At 54.6% G+C, this 18,512-nt stretch overlaps 1 protein-coding gene across 1 annotated transcript; it reads right to left on the bottom strand.

The window, feature by feature from the left end:
* Positions 1-1,192: 1,192 nt before the first annotated feature.
* Positions 1,193-17,353, bottom strand: SERINC2 (serine incorporator 2). The gene is made up of 10 exons (XM_020882762.2): positions 17,272-17,353; positions 9,292-9,453; positions 8,002-8,192; positions 7,474-7,553; positions 7,003-7,140; positions 6,222-6,391; positions 4,406-4,496; positions 3,974-4,115; positions 2,919-3,137; positions 1,193-1,777 (listed from the first exon to the last, which is right to left on the bottom strand). The coding sequence occupies exons 1-10, from the start codon at positions 17,308-17,310 to the stop codon at positions 1,642-1,644; spliced, it is 1,368 nt and encodes a 455-aa protein (XP_020738421.2). The 5' UTR covers positions 17,311-17,353; the 3' UTR covers positions 1,193-1,641.
* Positions 17,354-18,512: the final 1,159 nt, after the last annotated feature.

Raw genomic sequence — 18,512 nt, 5'->3', positions numbered from 1 at the left:
CCATCTGATGATGTCACTGCTCTGCTCTGCTCCGCACTCTCCAGCACCACCCCTTGAACAGCTCACACCTTCACCGCCTCATCCCTGCTCAGAAACCCTCCATGGCTCGCCTCTACCCTGAGAACATTGTCTGGTCTCCTGTGCAACTCAAGCCCAGCCCATATCTCCAAAGCCCACACCCGCTCCTGACCCTCACATGCTCTCAGCACACCAGCCTATTTTCTCACTGGTCTTCAAACACCTTGCTCTCCTTCTCTGGCTCACACGCCATGTCCTCTCTCTCGTGGGCATTTTCACTCCTGATCCGGCCGACTCCCGCTGTCCTGACAGCTGCCGTGGCTTCACCTGCTTGGGGCACTCATGCACTGATGCTGCCCCCATAGACTTACAGCTCCTTAGAACTGGCCTGCGTCCCTGGCCACCACATCCCAGCCCCCAATGAACCACCCCAGCACATCAATATCTATCTGTTATCCCCACAAATGAAAGGGGCCAATGACCTGGCGATGGACATCACAAGGGCAAGAACCAGACTCAGGGGCCCCCAGCCAGGAGCTTCTTCATCCCCCTGCACTTGGCCGTGTGCCTTTAGAGATGAGCAGGCTCTTTCCTCTGAGCCTGACAGCCGCCTTTTCCATCTGCTGAATGAGGAGCCAGGGCCTACAGGGGAATGACTTGCCCAAGCCCACAGAAGCCCCATGACTTTTGCAGTTTAGCGGATCCAGGCCAGCTTGGCCAATGTCAGAGAACATACTCTTCCCCACTGCACCCTGGGGCCCAGAGCAGGTGTCAAGTCTACAGCAGAAAGAAGTGGAGCGTGATGACTAGTGCTTCAGCAGACCCTGGAAGACCTCAGGGTGGGCGCTGGTAAGATGAGAGGCAAAGACCAGCCTCTCAGCCACCCACAGGACCCACCCCTCCCATCTTGACTCTGGCCTCATCACTTAACACTGCTCCAGGGTCCCCTTTTCTGACCCCCTAAGGTTCCCTTTTCCCAAAGCCCCTCGTTCCTTTATAGCCCCCACCCTCAGGCTCTCCATGACCCAGATGCAGAGCCAGGAGCCTTCTGTCTGACCTTTGAGGTCCCCCATGGTCTGGCCCCTCAGCCCCCTCGGCCCTGACGTTGTTCCCAGCTGCCAGAGTGGTCCCCAATCAGGAAGGGGCCCCTGTTGAGGGGGAAGGGGCACAGACATGGGAGGCACACGTGCTGGCTTCTTTATTGGCAGAGTCTGAGAGACTCAGTAAGGCACGGAGTCCAGGAAGGGGGTGGGCCGTCCTGGGGTGCGTGGTCAGGAAGATCGGGGCCTCAGTGCTGGGCACCCCCTCGCAGTGAGCACTTCCGCTCTGAGCGGCTCTCAGTATTTCTCTCCTTCAAGACCCTCTCCTGGGGAGCCTTAGAACAAGGGGCCCTTGTTTCACAAGAGGGTGAGTGTGGGCAAGTAGGGGCAAGGGGAAGGAGGAGGCGGCTCTGGAGTGGGGAGCTGGGGGCAGTGGCAGGGGGGGAATCTGATGCTCATCCTCCCTGAAGGCACTAAGAACAGAGGGGCCCAGCTCAGGGGCAAGCCCTGGAGGTGGGGCGGGGGCTCGGCCTGCTGTCACGAGCCCCGAGGCACCAGGTTGGACCGGCTGCAGGGGGCTGCCTCAGCTGAAGTCGCGGTTGGGCAGGAGGAGGGGGGCTACCAGGGTCCACAGATAGAGGAGTAGCCCCGTCCAGCTGGCACAGATCTTCACCCACACGGCGGTCCACGTGCTGATCATCTTCCGGGTCTCACCGGGTCTGGAACACACCATCATCCCAGTGAGCCTGGCCCCAACCTTAGGATCCAGTTGTGACCCCTGACTTCACCTCTGGTTCTTACCCTGTAGCTCTAGTCCTATCTCTGATATATTTGACACTTGGCCTTGTTGTGGTTGCCGTTAAGTTGCTAAGTCTGACTCTACAAACCCATGGATCGCAGCATGCCAGGCCTCCTCTGTCCTCTACTATCTCCCAGAGTTTGCTCAAACTCATGTCCGTTGAGTCGGTGATGCTGTCTACCCATCTCATCCTCTGCAGCCCCCTTTTCCTTTTGCCTTCAGTCTTTCCCAGGATCAGGGTCTTTTCCAATGAGTAGGCTCTTCGCATCAGGTGGCCAAAGAATTGGAGCATCAGCTTCAGGCCTTAAGACCCTAAATACAGTTTTTGACCTTGTACTGTAGACCTGATCCTGACCTCAGTTACAACCCTGACCCTAGTCCTAGATGTAATATTGTGACCTGACTCTGGTCACTAACCTTGTGATCCTGATTCTGTGACCTTGTTCCTGGTCTCTGATTTTGGGACCCTGAAGCACCTGACTTTAGTCTTGACTCTGAACCTCAATCTCATAATCCCAAACCTGAGTTTATGACCATAGTTCTGGTATCTCTGACCTCAATTCTGACCCTTGGCCCTGTCCCCAGAGTCCTGGCCTCTGACCTTGTTACTCTTATCTTCGCTCTTTGACTTGACTGCTTCAGTGCTGGCTTTCTGGCCTTGAAACTCCAATGTTAACCAAATGACCAAATCTGTGACTTCATATGGCTCCAGTCCCAACTCTCAACTTCATGACCCCTGTTTTTGACCCTGTGACTTAATCCCAAATGTGGTCCCACAACCCCAAACACTGCACCTGATCTGCAAACTTGGTCTGCCCTGCCCAGACCCAGCCTCACCTCCCATGAGCCCCACTTCTCAGGCCCTCAGCGAAGGTACTAGCTACTGAGCAGATGGGGCACTGACAGGGAAAGTGAGGCAGAGATGGGGCAGGCTCCCTGAAGGGTCCTAGAGAACACCTCCCCACCCAAGTCTCGAGAGGCACCAGGAAAGCCCCAGCACGGGGCTGGAGGGGAAGGGACGCGGCTCACACACCGTGGGCGCTGAGGCTCCGTCCACGCACCTGTACCAGTTGGTAAGCGTCATCATGATGTGGACAGAGGCGAGCACCAGGCACAAGTGGAAGAAGGAGTAGCTGTAGGTGACACCGTCCTGCTCGTTGTCAAAGGCCCGGCCCTCGGAGACCACCACCTGCTGCTGCTGCTGCGTGGTGTCCAGCACGGGCGGGCACTCCTCCGTCTGCATCAGGCTGTTCACCTGCCGGTGGTCCGAGGAGCGCAGACTGTGGGAGGAGGGGGGAGAGTGTGGGTACAGCTGTCGGGCCATCACCACCAAGCTGAGCAACTGAGCAGCTCCAGGGGGCCTCACACACCTCGGCACTGGTCACAGTGACCCTGGGCACCAGGGTCCCCGAGCCTTGGGAGCCGGTGGCCTGGTGGTTAGGCCCTCAGCTGTGGAATTAACAAGTTGCCTTGACTCTCAACTCTACCCCTACTTCCTGTGTGACCTTGGGCAAGACACTTAACCTCTCTGAGCCTCTGATTCCTTGTCTATAAAATCAGAGATAACAGTACCTCCCTTACAGGGGTGGTGAGAGGATTAAATGGAATATCGCTGTGAACCCGTAGCACTGTGCCTCAAATAACAGCCCCTGTTATTCTGATTGTTTATCTGCCATTTCAATAAGCATGAGTTGAGAATCTAGTATTGCAAAGGCTCATCACAGGTATTATATTCATTAATAGTGTTCACAATAATGCTCACCTGCTGTTACATTTGGTTTCCTTTTATTCATTTTAAGTAAGTAGGGTTACCTATTGCCTCCTCTTCATAATAAAATAACAGTGATGATTTTTTATCATTGCTTTTCTATAATGAGGTCTTGACATTTTTAACTATACTGAATAGTTTGAGACACATATACAATTTTGAGGACCCAACGCATATCTTGAAAAAAGTGAATGAAGACCTGGATTGCAGCCCATTCCATCAAATTGAGAAAGCACCCCCTGATGAGCTTGGTGTCCTGGCTCCCACACCCTCCCCTCACTTGTGGTTCAGGGCTCCCAATCATGAGTCCTTCCCAGAGACCAGTCCCTACCCCCACCTTCCGCTTACCTGATGAAGACGGTGCACAGGATGAAGACGACGAGACCCACGATGCTCGGCGCGTCCCACCAGTGGGTCTCATAGCCCTCGGGGCCTGCCAGGACCGTCCCGTTTCCAAAGTGGGTCAGCAGGTGAGGGTTGCATTTCTGGTCTGGGGATGGGAGCACGGTCACCCTCAGCCCACCGCAGGCCAGGTCTGAGCAGCCAGGGAGCCCAGAGGATGGGCTCAGATGGACAGACAGACACACAACCAACCATCCAAGTCCCAGCGATAGCACTTAGACAAAACAACAGAGGCAGCGCCGGGAACAGATAGGGTCCCACCACCTCCCAGAAGGACTGAGTCTTGGAACGGGCAGAGGCTGGGGTGTCCCTGACATCTTTGAAGGTCCCCAGCCTAGGAAGAAGACCAGGCCTCCCGGAACCCAGGCCTCTACTCACCAGGGACATTGGATAAGGCCAGCCAGGTGACAAACATGGTGTAGAGCGTGATGACCGAGGCCTGCAGCAGACCTGAGTTGGGCTGGGCATCCTGGCGAGAGCGGTCCATCAGTGTGACTCCTGCCGAACCTGGTACACCCCACCCCACTCCCACCTAGCCCACTCACACCCAACCAGGGGGGCCTCAGAAACCCCCACCACCTGGGGCCATCCCACCCCATACCCTTTGGGAGAACATACCATCTGGGCCACCCACTGCCTAACCTTGCCCACCCAAAGGTTAAGCCCTAATTTTTTCTCTTAACAGATGACCCGACTCGTTCCCCCGCCGAGAAAACCCTTCAAGGGCGGCATCTCTTCACACTGGAGTTAAAGCTCTCCTCCCTCTACCCCACCTTCATCCTCACCTGACCACCCACTCCCCCTGCCCTGTCCCCGCCACCTCCTCCCTGCCGACTACTCCTCAGCCACGGTGGCCACCTCTCTGTCTCAGCCTCTGCCAAGTCCTCTCCAACCTCAGGGCCTTTGCACTCACCATGCCCTCTTCCCAACAGGCTCCTCCCTCATATCTCTGCACGGGCAGCCCCTCTTTAGGATTTAAGCTTCTGCTTAAACAGGACCCCCCAGAAGGCCCTGAAAACCCTGACTGCAGAAGCCCCTGGCCCTGCCAGCTCACCTCCCTTTCAGCCCACATTCTATTTATTTTTTTACATGGCACTTACTACCCAAAGTTATCTCACCTAGCTTCATTTCCTCACCTGGCTTGTTCTTTCCCAGTTCCCACCACACATACTTGAAAATATGAATCTGAACTCTATGATTAAGAGCACAGGCTCTGGAGCCTATCTGCCTGGGTTCAAATCCCAGCTCCACCCCTTACTAGCCATGTGACCTTAGGCAAGGTATCCTTCCTTTAAGCCTCTGTTTCCTCATCTGGAAAGTGGGGATGGTGATGGTGCAAGGACTAAATGACATAATGGATGCTGTTAACTGTCGGCTATTATTATTCCTCCTCTTACTGTATCCCCAACATCTAGAAGAGTGCCTGGCACACAGTGGATCCCAAGAGGTATGTGCTGAATGAATACTGATTGCTGCATGACCTGGAACAAAGGCATCACCCTCTCTGGGCTTCTAATTTCTTGCTGGCAAAAGGAAGCTCTGGCCCAAAGGAAGGGTCCCAACCTTTCTGCTGAGGACCCTCAAAGACTATCTAAGCTACCTCTAAAACCACTGATGGGTTGATATCCCAAGATGAAATACCACTGGACTCAGAAGGCCTCCTTTCTGAAGAACAAAAGATTGCCTTGGCAGCCCCCACCCATTATCCCAGATAGTCTGGGACTGGAAACTGTGGAACTGCACCTTCTAACACCACTTCTTGAGGTGTCTAGGAATCGCCACTTAAGTGACCTTTCCTAATATTCTCCTGATTTGCATAAAAACTGATAACATTGGAATAATGAAAACAATAGCCAATGTCTGATGGCTATCAATAGGCCAGGCACTGTTCTGTGTTCACAAACATGGTCTCCATCTTGAGAATAACTCCAAAAAGTGTTATTGTCCCCATTTAACATCTGAGATGAGAGAGGCACAGGGTGGTTAAGGCATTTTCCCAAAGACGGCCAGCATGTAAATGCAAGAGCTGAGACTAACCCAGAGAGGCTGACCTGGGAGCCCACACTCTTGGCCCAAGTCTCTGGGAGAGAGAGAGATGGAAAGACCTGGCCCCCAGCCCCCAAGTTTCCTACAAGGAGTCCCACACACCGAGGGGCCTGGTTTCAGGTTGGGCAGAGACAGGCAGGGCTCTCACCTGGATCTTGGGCAGAACAGCAACTATGGAGACGCAGACACAAAGGGTGAGGTTGAGGCCAATGAAAACCTTGCCCTCATAGCAGGCACCGGGCTGGGTGTAATAGACGAACAGCAGCGCCACGGCCGTGACAGACAGCGCGTAGAAGAGGAGGGTGAAGAAGAAGAGGCCTGGGAGGGAGGGGCAGCAGCAGGTGGGTCTGGATGCACAAGGACCCCCATCCCTCATCGGGCAGTCATCTGGTCTCGGGCCCCAGATTCCTCCAAGGAGTGTCTGCCAAACTTCCGTCCGCACCCAGCCTTTGTGAGCTCCCGCCCCACCCTGAACTAAAATGATTCACGTGCCGCAAATAAGCTCACCATAAATATAAAGACAATGAATAGAGAACAGTCTTTCAGAGTGAACTAGATGCATGGTGATCAGGGAGGTGTGACAACCAAGCCAATCCCAAGTGGTGAGCCTTTCTTCTCGACTGATTCAGAAAATCAATCTGAAAAGGGACCCATTCTGCTACTGGGGATTCAATAACCAGGGGTCATTTGAAGTTTGGTCTGGCTGGGTGTGGTCAATTCTGCAGGGCCTGCTCCACCGGGCCCCTCCAGGGGCCTGACCCACCTCAACCGCCCTGCCCACACATACCCTTCTCTCCATCTGCCACGGACGGCTCAGTTCCGGTGCTAAGGCAGGAGGCAGCCTGAGATGCCCTCCAGGCCGCCGTCCGTCAGGGACCCCCCTCCTCAGTTAGCCCAGCCCCTGCACGAGGCCACGGGGTAGCACTGACCTGCGTACCAGGCGCGGGAGTCACACTCCTCGGCCTTGCACAGCCACCGCTGGTTCCAGGAGTGCGCAAAGTCGATGAGCAGCAGCAGCTGGATGAGGAGGAAGATGAAGGAGCCCACGACACCGAAGTAGAACCAGACTGGGTGGGGAGAGGGGAGGGAAGAAGTGGGTCCAGCCGTGGGGCAGCAGCCTGGGGCAGGCACCCTCCATGGTCTCTTCTCACACTCACTTTCATACATTCAACAGTCATTCATGCCACATCCTGTATTGATGTCCCCTCCTTCAGGGAGCCCCAGGCCACACACAGAGATGCCTTGTGGCAGGGTACAGGTTGGGTATCAAGGCAGGTCCCCTTAACCCCCGGAGGCCACGTGGCCAAGGAGCAGAGACCTGTCTCCCGGGTGCAAACAGCAGCACCCACCAGTGTTTTTTCCTCTTGGTAGCCCCCATCCCCCCCACCAAGGCCACCTACTGTTAGAGAAGGAGCCATCAGGAATGTAGAAGGCGCCCACGGTGATGCCCACAAAAATCAGGAACTTAAAGAACCAAAACCTATGGTGGGGAAATGGGTAGGTCAGACTAGACAGCTGAGTAGGGGGAGAGGAAAAGCTGGCCCCCCAGAATCCCACCCCCACAGAACAGGTACTGGGAGAGATGGCAGGGACTTTCCAATGGTCTAATGGGAACAGAGAGTCTGTCCTGGCCTTAAAAAAAGTCCCAAGGGGCAGAGGGAAGGACCAATTAGGGGCGAGGATGGCCACCCAGGTTCTAGCCCCAACTGTGCCACTAAATTGCTGTGTGACCATAGGCATGCTGTTGTCTTTCCTGGGCTTTATTTCCTCATCTGAGAAGTGGGTACTGCTCAATGAACTGATCTCTGAGCTGCGTCCTCCTGGCTTCCGCAGCTCCTGAGCCTGAAGGTAGGGTCTGGAGATGCCGGAGACAGGCAGAGGATGGGGAAATCCACTGCGGGAGGGCCTCGGGTAGGGCCCCTCCTCACCCGTTCTGGATGGCAGCCCTGGGGTCTCGACTGCTGCGCACGCAGACCATGAGCAAAGAGAAAAGGAAGAAGAAGGCCGCCATGGCGAAGCACATGCGGTAGACGGCGCGGTGGCCAAGCAGGGAGCCACAGTCGATGTGGCCCTGCAAGACGACATGGGATCCGGTCCCCTCATTACACACCCAGGGCAGCTGTGGAGACAGACAGGGCAGCTGGAACACCCCACCCCACCCCGAACCCAGGGTGATGCTGCCCAGGCCTCCCCACGCCAGCCAAGAGGTTCTCCCAGGAGGCCTGGGCTGGACGGCAGTCTGTGCCTCCCACCTCCATCCACCACCCATCTCCATTCCCACCCACCTCTGCCTCAAGTCCTGTGAGTGAGCCCCCCAGGGACAGACGTCCAGTTAGATCTTGTTAATTTCCCTACTATCATCTCACAACCCCAGGACTACACCACACTGTCCAAGGCAGGATTTTCCAAAGCGCTCTCCACCCACCAGTTACATCAGAATCCGCTGGGGTCCCCTCTCCTACGGAACTAGAGTCTCTGAGGTAGAGTCTGAGATTCTGCATTTCTAGCACACTCCCCAGGGGATTCATGCCTCCGTGCACACTAGCGTGTCAGAACCTCTGGCCTCATTGTGCCACGGACTATGAAACACTGAGATGAAGGAAAGACAAGACCCTCAAAACTGGTCTTATGCATCGAAGTGGGAAGAGACTGCCCTGGGCCACTGTCTGGAGCGGGAGCAATAATGATTCATGAGACTCCCCAAGGGGACCATGGCTTATGAGAAATGAGGAGGATCAAACCCTCCTCCCAATGTGAAGAAACAACCGCCCTAATGTCAAGCTTGGATCATCAGTGTGCTGGACACTCCTGCCCATCTCTCTTTTTTTTTTTTTTAACTTTTTGGCTTGTTTATAAGCAGGTGCACCATGGGCTCAAGGTTAACATGTTCCACCAAACATCAAACTGGTGTTTCCTGAAAACAGGGTGTCTGGCTAAAGCGTGTCTCCAGGTTCCCTAGTAATTGACAAGGTAGTCGTGTTCCTTTATGGGCAGACGGGCTAACAACCACGGATGGTGCCAGGGCGGGGGTGGGATGTGCAAATGGTGCTAAGCGGGAGGTGGGCTTTGGGGAACATGGAGAGGGTTTCATCCTCAGTGGTCCCCTGGTTTCCATTTGTGATTCGCTCCAAACCCTCCCTGTCCTGCCCGCCTCTTGATCAGCTGGGCCCTCTGGTAGCTGAGCCTTCACCAAAGGCCAGGTCCCGCAGGCGGCTCACCTTGTAGAGCTGGCTCTCCACACCAGGACTCAGCATGATGACACACACCAGCACCCCGAGGAAGAGGAAGACCGTGAAGAAGAGGCGGCTCAGCGTGGAGTCGTGGCTACAGGGGCAGCAGCTGCAGAGGATGCAGGGGGCAGAGCCACAGAGGCAGGACGCCTGCGGGGAGGGCGGGGTCGGCCCTTACTCTCTGCCTCCTCTCCTCTTCCCCGCCCGAGCATGCAGCATCCTCCTGGGGCCCACTGCCTGCCGCCTGGTCAGTATCTCCAAACCTATGTAGAGCCCTCCCGTGCCATGCCACGGAGGGATACCTATTCCCCAGATGTCACACCATTTAACTCTCAAGCCCAAGGGAGAGGCCAAGGAGACCAGGGCTGGAAGAGGCTAGCTTGCCCAAGGACGCACAGCCAGCAAGCAACAGAATGCAGATTCAAACCTAGATCTATCCTCAGGGGTTACTGTGGCTTCCCAGAGAGAGAGCTGAGGTCACACTGTTTCTTATTTCAGATGAAGCAGAGTGGAAAAAGAAAATCTAAAAGGCCAATCCTGTCGCTAGCTAGCCATGTAACCTTACACAGTTCACTTACCCTCTCTTAACCTCAGTTTCCCCTTTCATAAAATGGAAATCAGAAGGGTACCTGGTTCTCACATGGCAGTCTTAAGAATAAAATCAGGATTTTAAATTTAACCTCCCTCAGGCTCCCTGTCCTCCTTCCCTGCTTTATTTTTCTCCATAGGACTTAGACAACCACCTGACTGGCTTCACAGTTGACCCACGGTGCCTGCCTCTCATTGTTAACGTGTGAGCTCCACCAGGGCAGGGGGGTTTGTCCGTTTGTTCACCGTGGAGGTGCCAGAAATGGGAACCAGGCCTGACACATCATCGGGAGTTCAGGGACTATCTGTTGAACGAGTGTAAAGTGTCTGGCATGGTACCAGACATATGTTAAGACCTCAAGAAACAGCAGGCGCTGATCACTCAACATCTGCTGAATGAACAGAATGAAGAATATGAGAGGGTGGGCTTCCCGGCCTGGTGCTGCACCAGTTTGGACAGCAGAGGCGTCCAACCCCTTCTGTCTCAGGCGCCTCTGCCCTCCGTCAGCCCCTCCCTTCCGGGGGTTGGCTGAAATCGCTTAGGGGCTGGTGATGCCACTCCATTCGTAGTTGTAGCCTCACCCCACAGAAGCCAGTTCCACAGCCCAGCCTTGGAGGAAACGGGCCCACATCCAGATGTCTGTGGGTCACTGTTTCTCTTCCTCTAAACAGCTCTGACTCCTCACTCAGGTATGTGAGAGTCAGGAGGGCAAGAGACACAGGTTCCACCCTCCTGGAGTTTTTGAGGGCAGGAAAGAGACTCACCACATTCTTACACCTGTCAGGGTAAGTGCTGCCATGAGAGTGACCGACGGGGGCCTCGTTTAGACGGGAGGTGGCGAGTCACTGCCCTGAAGGGGTGCCATTCAAGCTGAGCTGAACAGTGAGGACTCGCTCTCCTGGCCAAGATGAAGAAAGTGTTCCAGACAAAAGGAAGAGAGCCTGCAGTGGCCCTGGGGGTGGGCAGGAGCTGAGTGTTGGAGGAAGCAAAGAAGGCCTTGTGGCCAAAGCTTCAAGAGCAAGTGGGTGGTAAGGTGGGCCAGGCTGCTGGGGCCTGGCAGCCACGTACAGGACCCTGGTGTTCTTCCTATGAGCAACGGGCCTCCATGGCCATTGGGCACCACCTCCCAAAGTGGAGAGGGACCAGAACAGCCTTCTACTGAGTGACCAGCTTTGCAGAGAGAGGCTGAAAGGGTCCCTTGCTCCTCTGAGACCCTGTCCCCTGCTTTCTGGACTGGTCACAGGGGTACCGCACACTCTGCTTGTGGTGCAGCTGCCTTCCTGACTCCTCCCTCCTCTCCCCTTAGACTGGAAAGGCCCCTGGGAATGCTCCTTGTAACCTATCTCTCTCATCCACAAAGCCAAGCACAGCATGGATGTTAAATGAAATGCCTGCAGAATGGAATTCTCCCTCAGGGTCCAAATCATAACAATCCACCCATCCATCAATTTCGGGTTGTATCTTGCAAACGCTGCCCAGAGCCCTGACTCCTATCCATGGCTATTTGGGCGGGGGGCGAGGGGGGGGGGGTGAAAATAAGCAAATGCCAGAAATAGTTTTTATAAACCTTAAAGAGCATTCTGAGATCAGAGAGGTTAATAGACTTGCCAGAAATCACACAGCAAATGGATGGCAGTAAGAATAGTGATGGCTTCCCTTTATGATGAGCTACTCTGTCCCAGACACTGGTGAGCACTTTGTCTAGATTAAGCCTCACTGACACTATGAAGTATGCTGTAACCCCCATTTACAAATGGGAAACTGAAACTTAGGGAGATGACACAACCAAGGTCACGTCACAAGTAAGCTGAGGAGCTGGGATTTGAGATCAAGTCTGTCTGCACCAGGGTCTGCTAAGTCATGGATGGCAGTATCGTTTAATTTCAAAACACCCCAGTGATGAAAACAATCCCTCCAGTGCCCAAGAAAACCAAGGGAGGCCAACAGGCACTGTTCATGGGGTTAAAAAGCAGAGACATTACTTTGCCAACAAAGGTCCATATAGTCAAAGCTATGGTTTTTCTAGTAATAATGTACGGATGTGAAAGTTGGACCATAAAGAAGGCTGAGTGCTGAAGAATTGATGCTTTTGAACTGTGGTGTTAGGGAAGACTTCGGAGTCCCTTGCACTGCAAGGAGATCCCACCAGTCACTCCTAAAGGAAATCAGTCCCGAATATTCATTGGAAGGACTGACACTGAAGCTGAAGCTCCAATACTTTGGCCACCTGATGCAAAGAGCCAACTCATTGGAAAAGACCCTGATGCTGGGAAAGATTGAAGGCAGGAGGAGAAGGGACAACAGAGGATGTCATGGCTGGATGGCATCACCGACTCGATGGATATGAATTTGAGCAAGCTCTGGGAGATGGTGAAGGACAGGGAAGCCTGGTGTGCTGCAGTCCATGGGGTCACAAAGAGTCAGACATTACTGAGCAGCTGACCAACAACAGGCACTGATCTCAGGAACCAAGTACCCAAGTACCCAGCTCAAGGCCCGGCTCTGGCTTGTTACCATTTCCATCTGAGACATTTGAGACACAAGAAAAGCTGCCACACTGCAGTCAGGGAGTGTGGCCTTTCAATTTACTCGGTTCTTAGAGATCAAAATCCAGGTATTTCTGATACCTGAAATCTCAGGTTTCCAAAGACCTGGCTGGTAACCAGAGAGACCAGGTCTGGGAGACAGAAATACACACAGCCCCTTCCTCCCACCCTGGCTGCTTCTGGAGCATCCTTGCAGTTGTTCATACATCCTAATCTCCACTCCCCACCTCTGGGGATCACTCCAACCACAACTTCTTCCTACACAAATACCAGCCCATGGAGTAAAAGCAGACACACGCACACGCACAGTGACACTGTTCACACGAGGAAAACAATAGGGGAAAGCTGAAATTAACTAAATGCCCATCACTGCACCATGGTACTCCCTTAAGAGGGATCTTTCTGCTGATGTGTTGGTAACACTTAAATAGGTATATGAAACTGCTGCTGCTGCTAAGTCAACTCAGTCATGTCCGACTCTGTGCAACCTCATAGACGGCAGCCCACCAGGCTCTGCCGTCCCTGGGAAACTAAATATAGTTAAATGCAAATTATACCCCAATAAGGTTGATTTTATTATTAAAAAAAGAAAAACTTTAAGAGAAAAAACTAAAATAGGCACAAAGCTTTAAGTTGCATGAGCTTATCAGAATATTAAGAAACCGCAAATGACCTCTTTGCCCCACACCAGCGGACAGTGGTGACTACTAACCCCATGGAATGGTACAGAAACAGGAAAGATGAAAATCCCTAGATTGACAGCAACACAGGCTATGCTTGGGATGCAAAGTGAAAGGCCAAGGTAGACTATTACACCATTCCTACACTCAGATTACAACACACCCCTCCCCAGATGCACGCAGGGGAAAGGCAGCAATGGAAAAGCACCAGAACTTAGACTAGTAGACTCATAGCCCCAGCCAGATTCTCAGAAAGGAGAACTCAGAACTCAGGAAACCCTGGGCCTGAGCGTCTAATAAGCTGAAAGTTTCCGTGGCACCCCCGAACTGGCTGAGCCACCCAAGAGGGCAGCCCAAGACTACTTCAAGCACACTTCTCTCCCCGACGCAGTGTGAAGAGGAGAGGGCCCTGTCGTGTCCCTGCCTCCAGTTGGCAGGATGACCTTAGACAAGTCTCTTTTCACCCTTGTGGGACTCAGTTTCCTCAGCTATAAAATGGGCTTCCAGGCAGGGCAGTGAAGCAGCTTGGAGCCCATCAGACAGCCATGGGTTTTAGCAGCTTCCCCACTTCCTCAAATGTGGTATCCAGTGCTTTACCACTGGCGGGAGCTTACAGAGCAGCTTACACACCAGCTTCAGGCTAAGTCCCACAGAACCCTCCCGACATGCTGAGAGTTGGTACCACAGTTCTCTCCACTTTTCAGACAAGGGAGAGGTTCTCAGTCACACAGCTGAGAACAGACCAAGCCAGGACCCAGACCAATCTGTCTGATGCGAACACCTTTCACACTCCCTCGCCTGTAGACCATCCCTAAGTATCTGCTGACTGTCCAACTCGCCCTGTGCTGACCTGCTTGGTGACTCCCATCCCTAGTGGGTCTATCTTATCTCCTCCCGGCCAGGACTCACCTTCAGTCCAGCACAAACAGTAACCAAGAGAGCAACTTGTGGATTTCCCTGGTTGTGCAGTGGATAAGAATCCACCTGCCAATGAAGGGGACCCGGGTTTGATTCCTGGTCGGAGAAGATTCCACATGCCACGGAGCAACGAAGCCCACGTGCCAAAACTACTGAGCCAGTGCTCAAGAGCCTGTGAGCTGCAACTACTGAGCTCCAACTACTGAAGCCCGCTTGCCTAGAACCCAAGCTCTACAAGAGAAGCCACCACAATCAGAAGCCCTCACACGGTGACTAGAGAGTAGCCTCGCTCTCTGCAACTAGAGAAAAGTCCACACAGCAATGAAGCCCCAGCAGAGCCAAAAATAGATAAATAAATAAAACTTTTTTTTTTTTTAATAAAAGAGACAGCCACTTGCATTCCCTACTTGCTGTGACAGATTTGCATCTGACCAAGGGGAGCCACGTATGCCAAAATGTTCCCCCTAAAGATGCCTGGCAACTCCCTCATTAGAACTTCAGTCCTCTCAGGCAAGTGTCCATTGAAACATTGCTACTGGTTACCCAACAGCACCCAACAGCACCACTTAATACTGTGTGGCTGTGGGGAAATTGTCTTCCCTCTCTGAATCCAGCTTTCTCAGCTGTGAATAATATTAACTTCCTCACTGGGGTCGCTGTGAGGACTAAATGAAAGGATATATACAAAATGCTCACTACACCACTGGGCTCTGAGTTCCGGGCCTACAGTAAGGACCCAGTCAATGGTGGCTATCATCAGTATCACAATTTGCAAAATAAGTTAACTCTGTCATGGTGGGGGTGGGGTGGGTGGGTAATCAGATGGCACGGGTGAAGGGCTCAGCACACCACTTGGCATGCAGTAAGTACCCGGTAAACATCAGAGGTCAGAATGCCAAGGGGAGGCTCTTAACAGGAGGGGCAGGTCCCTTGCAGACATTAGATACCTGCAACCTCCCGAACCTCCCGATTCTACTCTGGGCCAACCCTGCCCCTCAGCACCCAGAATATGAAGGGAGGGAAGATGTGGGCAGAAGCCTAGACTAGGGATCAGATATTAATCCTGACTGTGCAGATCTTCCTCCTTCTGCTGTGCAAACCTTAAGCAAGTCGGCTAACCTCTCTAGGCTGCAGCTTCCTCATCTATAACCCATGGGTTGGCGCAGGCCTGTCTGGTGCCTTCTGATTCAGCATTGCAGGAGCCAGACTCGGAGTCCAGCAATTGGTTCCAGAGGGAATTCTCCACCCACCTTTTAAAAATGATAATAACAATAGCTCCTGCTTGGAGAGCTTACTATATGCCAAGAACAAGGTGGGGCACTTTTAAATCTTGAGGGAGGCAGATGGAGAAACAGAGGTACCAGGAAATGGCAGGTCTCCTTTCAACAACCTCCCCCACCCCCAGGCTAGCCCAGCCAGAAGGAATTCTAGTCAACTCCAAGGAAACTCTCCCTCCCCAACCAGGAAGCAAACCCTTTCTGGCCAGAGCTCCAACTCAAAACTTGGTGTCACCGGGCAGGAAGAGATCTCAGGAATCAGCTCCTGCACACACACACACACACACACACACATCCTCACATATGGGGACATGGAGGCCCAGAGGGGACAAGGGCAGGAAGAGATCTCAGGAATCAGCTCCTGCACACACACACACACACACACACACACACACACCTCACATATGGGGACATGGAGGCCCAGAGGGAACAAGGGCAGGAAGAGATCTCAGGAATCAGCTCCTGCACACAAACACACACACACTCACATGTGGGGACATGGAGGCCCAGAGGGGACAAGGGCAGGAAGAGATCTCAACACACACACACCCTCACAAGGGCAGGAAGAGATCTCAGGAATCAGCTCCTGCACACACACACACACACACACACACACACACACTCTCTCTCTCTCACATGTGGGGACATGGAGGCCCAGAGGGGACAAGGGTCCAGGGACCCCGTCTATGGCCTCTCGGTGCAGATACCCTTCTCAGAAAATAGCTGTAAAGTACATCTCTCTAGATCCCCAGCTGTGGGCCCCTACACCCCATCCTATCATTCACACACATCGGGGACAAAGGAAAGTTAAGTCTGGGATTCAGCAGCCACCAGAACCCCCTCCCCCTTCCTCTGGCTCCTCTTTGTGTAGGGCAGAGGGGGAGGGGGCTGCCTGAATGAACCTCAGATTTAATGAAGGGAAGAGGGAAAGGAAAGGGGCCTGGGAAAAGGAGAAGGGGCCTCCCCGCCGGGGTCTGGCTGACGCTCCTCCCCTCTGCCGGCAGCAGCGCCTACCCGGGCTGGCTGCTCCCCGGGTCCCCGAGCAGATGACCAGGTAGTCCCTCCCCCCAGACCCCACCTCCCTCGGTTCCTGGGTGTCCGCACCCAGAGTCGGGCCGGTGTTGGCGGTACCCGGCAAGACGGACTCAAGCTCGCTCAAGATCGGCTTAGAAAGGCAGAGAGGGTCTTCCTCCCCACCCCCCACTTCGGCCCTGGGGCCTAGGAGGGAAAGGTCTGGGGTTCACTGGAAAAGTGCCCAGGAGTCTGGCCTGAGCCAGACTGAAAAGCAGGGACAAGGCACAGAGAGACTAACAGACCGGACGGGCAGACAGACCCTGGCGGGCAGAGAGACTCGGAACCGTAAAGACAGACAATGACAGATGTTAAGAGGCTTCGGACGGACAAAGACAGTCGGACGAACGAACGGATAGATATCAGACACATACAAAGGGACAAACGAGGCAGACGGGCAGGGACAGACAGCCTGACTGACACACAGACAGAGGACACCGGCGGAGAGGGGCAGGGACCTGCAGGCACACAAAGAGAGCGTCGGGGAGGCAGACGAGAGGCGCACGGCCAGGACGGCTCCTAGTTGGGCTAGCTGGGGCTGCAGCGCCCATCCCCGCCCCGGGCTCTGGGCCTCAGTCTCCCCAGTTCCCTGGAGGGGCGCCCGCCCAGGGCACTCCCTTCCTCCCGCCCCGGGGCGCCCCACCCCTTCCCCCGCGGTGACCTGATCGCCGGACACCAGCCGTCTCCGAGGCCCGCGGGCCCGGGATGGGGGTGGGGGGTCTCGATGAGCCGGGGTACCCGAGGAGCGAGGAGGCGGGGTGCGGGCCCAGAAAGACAAGTTTGGAGGAAGGAAAAAGAAGAAACTATTTGGAGGAAGAAGATAGGACAAAAGTGCGAGCCCGAAGAAGGGGCAGGCGGCGCGAGCGGGCACCGGGGTCAGGACTCACGCAGCTGAGCAGGGAGCAGGCGCCTAGGCAGGCCCCCATGTTTGCGGCGGCGCGGGGCGCGGGCCGAGGGGCGCCGGCTCCTGTCCGGCTCCAGGCGCCCGGGGCTGGCCCCGCCCCTCGGCCCCGCCCCGGCCCGGCTCCGCCCCACCTGCCGAAACCGCTCGCCGCTTTCCGGCGGTGTTCGGGGCCTCCCGGGACTCACCTGGGGCAGGTGCGCTGGGCGGGACCGTAAGGAAAGTGGGGGTACCGGGGGTTCCAGCTGCCGCGCAAGCCGCACAGCTGGACTCACGTCCGGATCCAAAGTGATGGTTTGGAAATAGGGACACCTGGGTTCGATTCCCGGCGAGGCCGCAAACAAGACCTCAACAACACTTCTCCCTACCCCAAGAGTTGGTCACACGGGACTCCTCGGCGTTTGGCATAGAGCCTCTGCCCAATACCGAAGTGTTGCATGATTGGACAAAGAAATGGACAAGTCACTTCCCCTCTCTGAGCCTCATTTTCCCCGTCTGTGAAATGAGGATACCTTCCTCAAAGAGCCAGGTGTGCGCTCCCCGCCCCCGCTTCTAGGACGCAGCCTCGCACTCTTTCATCCGTCCTCCCCTCCATCCACCTGTTCTTCGAGCTTGACTGACTCCTGGCTTGGGCCACGTGCTCCCCAGAGCCCCCTGCACTTGGTGATTCATCACTCCCCAGTAACGCCCAAACCTGGCCCCCAGCTCAGGAGCTCAGAGGGATGAGTAGGTCCCATTCCTGCCAGACCATCCCGCAGAGAGGTGGAAGAAACCCAGAAATAGGGCTCTGTAATTACACTCGCTTCACCCTCCAGCCCTCTCTCCTCACCCAACCACGGATGGGATAATGTTAAGGAGGAAATCTGTGTGCCTCGAAGCTGGCCCCAGGGTCAGAGATCTGGGCCTGCCTGCATCTTTGATGACTCACCGGGCGCCAGCCTGAGCTATTCATTGTGTTACAAATATACCCTACACTTTCCCTCCTCCACACTTTTGCTCACAGGCTACCCTCCCCCTGAAAAGTCCTTTTTATCCTCCTCTCAACCCTTCAAACTCTTGGTCCTATCCCGTATCTTCTTGGTGAAGAGGGCAGCCACCGCCCTGAAAACACTACCTGGCCCCAGTAGGGATAACTAGCCTCCTACATCTCTAAAACATGGGACTCCTCTGTGGCCTCACAAATAACTAAAGTTACCACACAGTTACTCATGACAAACTCTTCCACCT

The sequence above is a fragment of the Odocoileus virginianus genome, chromosome 30, assembly GCF_023699985.2.
Source record: "Odocoileus virginianus isolate 20LAN1187 ecotype Illinois chromosome 30, Ovbor_1.2, whole genome shotgun sequence".
Lineage (NCBI taxonomy): Eukaryota > Metazoa > Chordata > Mammalia > Artiodactyla > Cervidae > Odocoileus > Odocoileus virginianus.
Note: the sequence above shows the minus strand (reverse complement) of the source record. Positions and strands in the feature narration are given on the sequence as shown.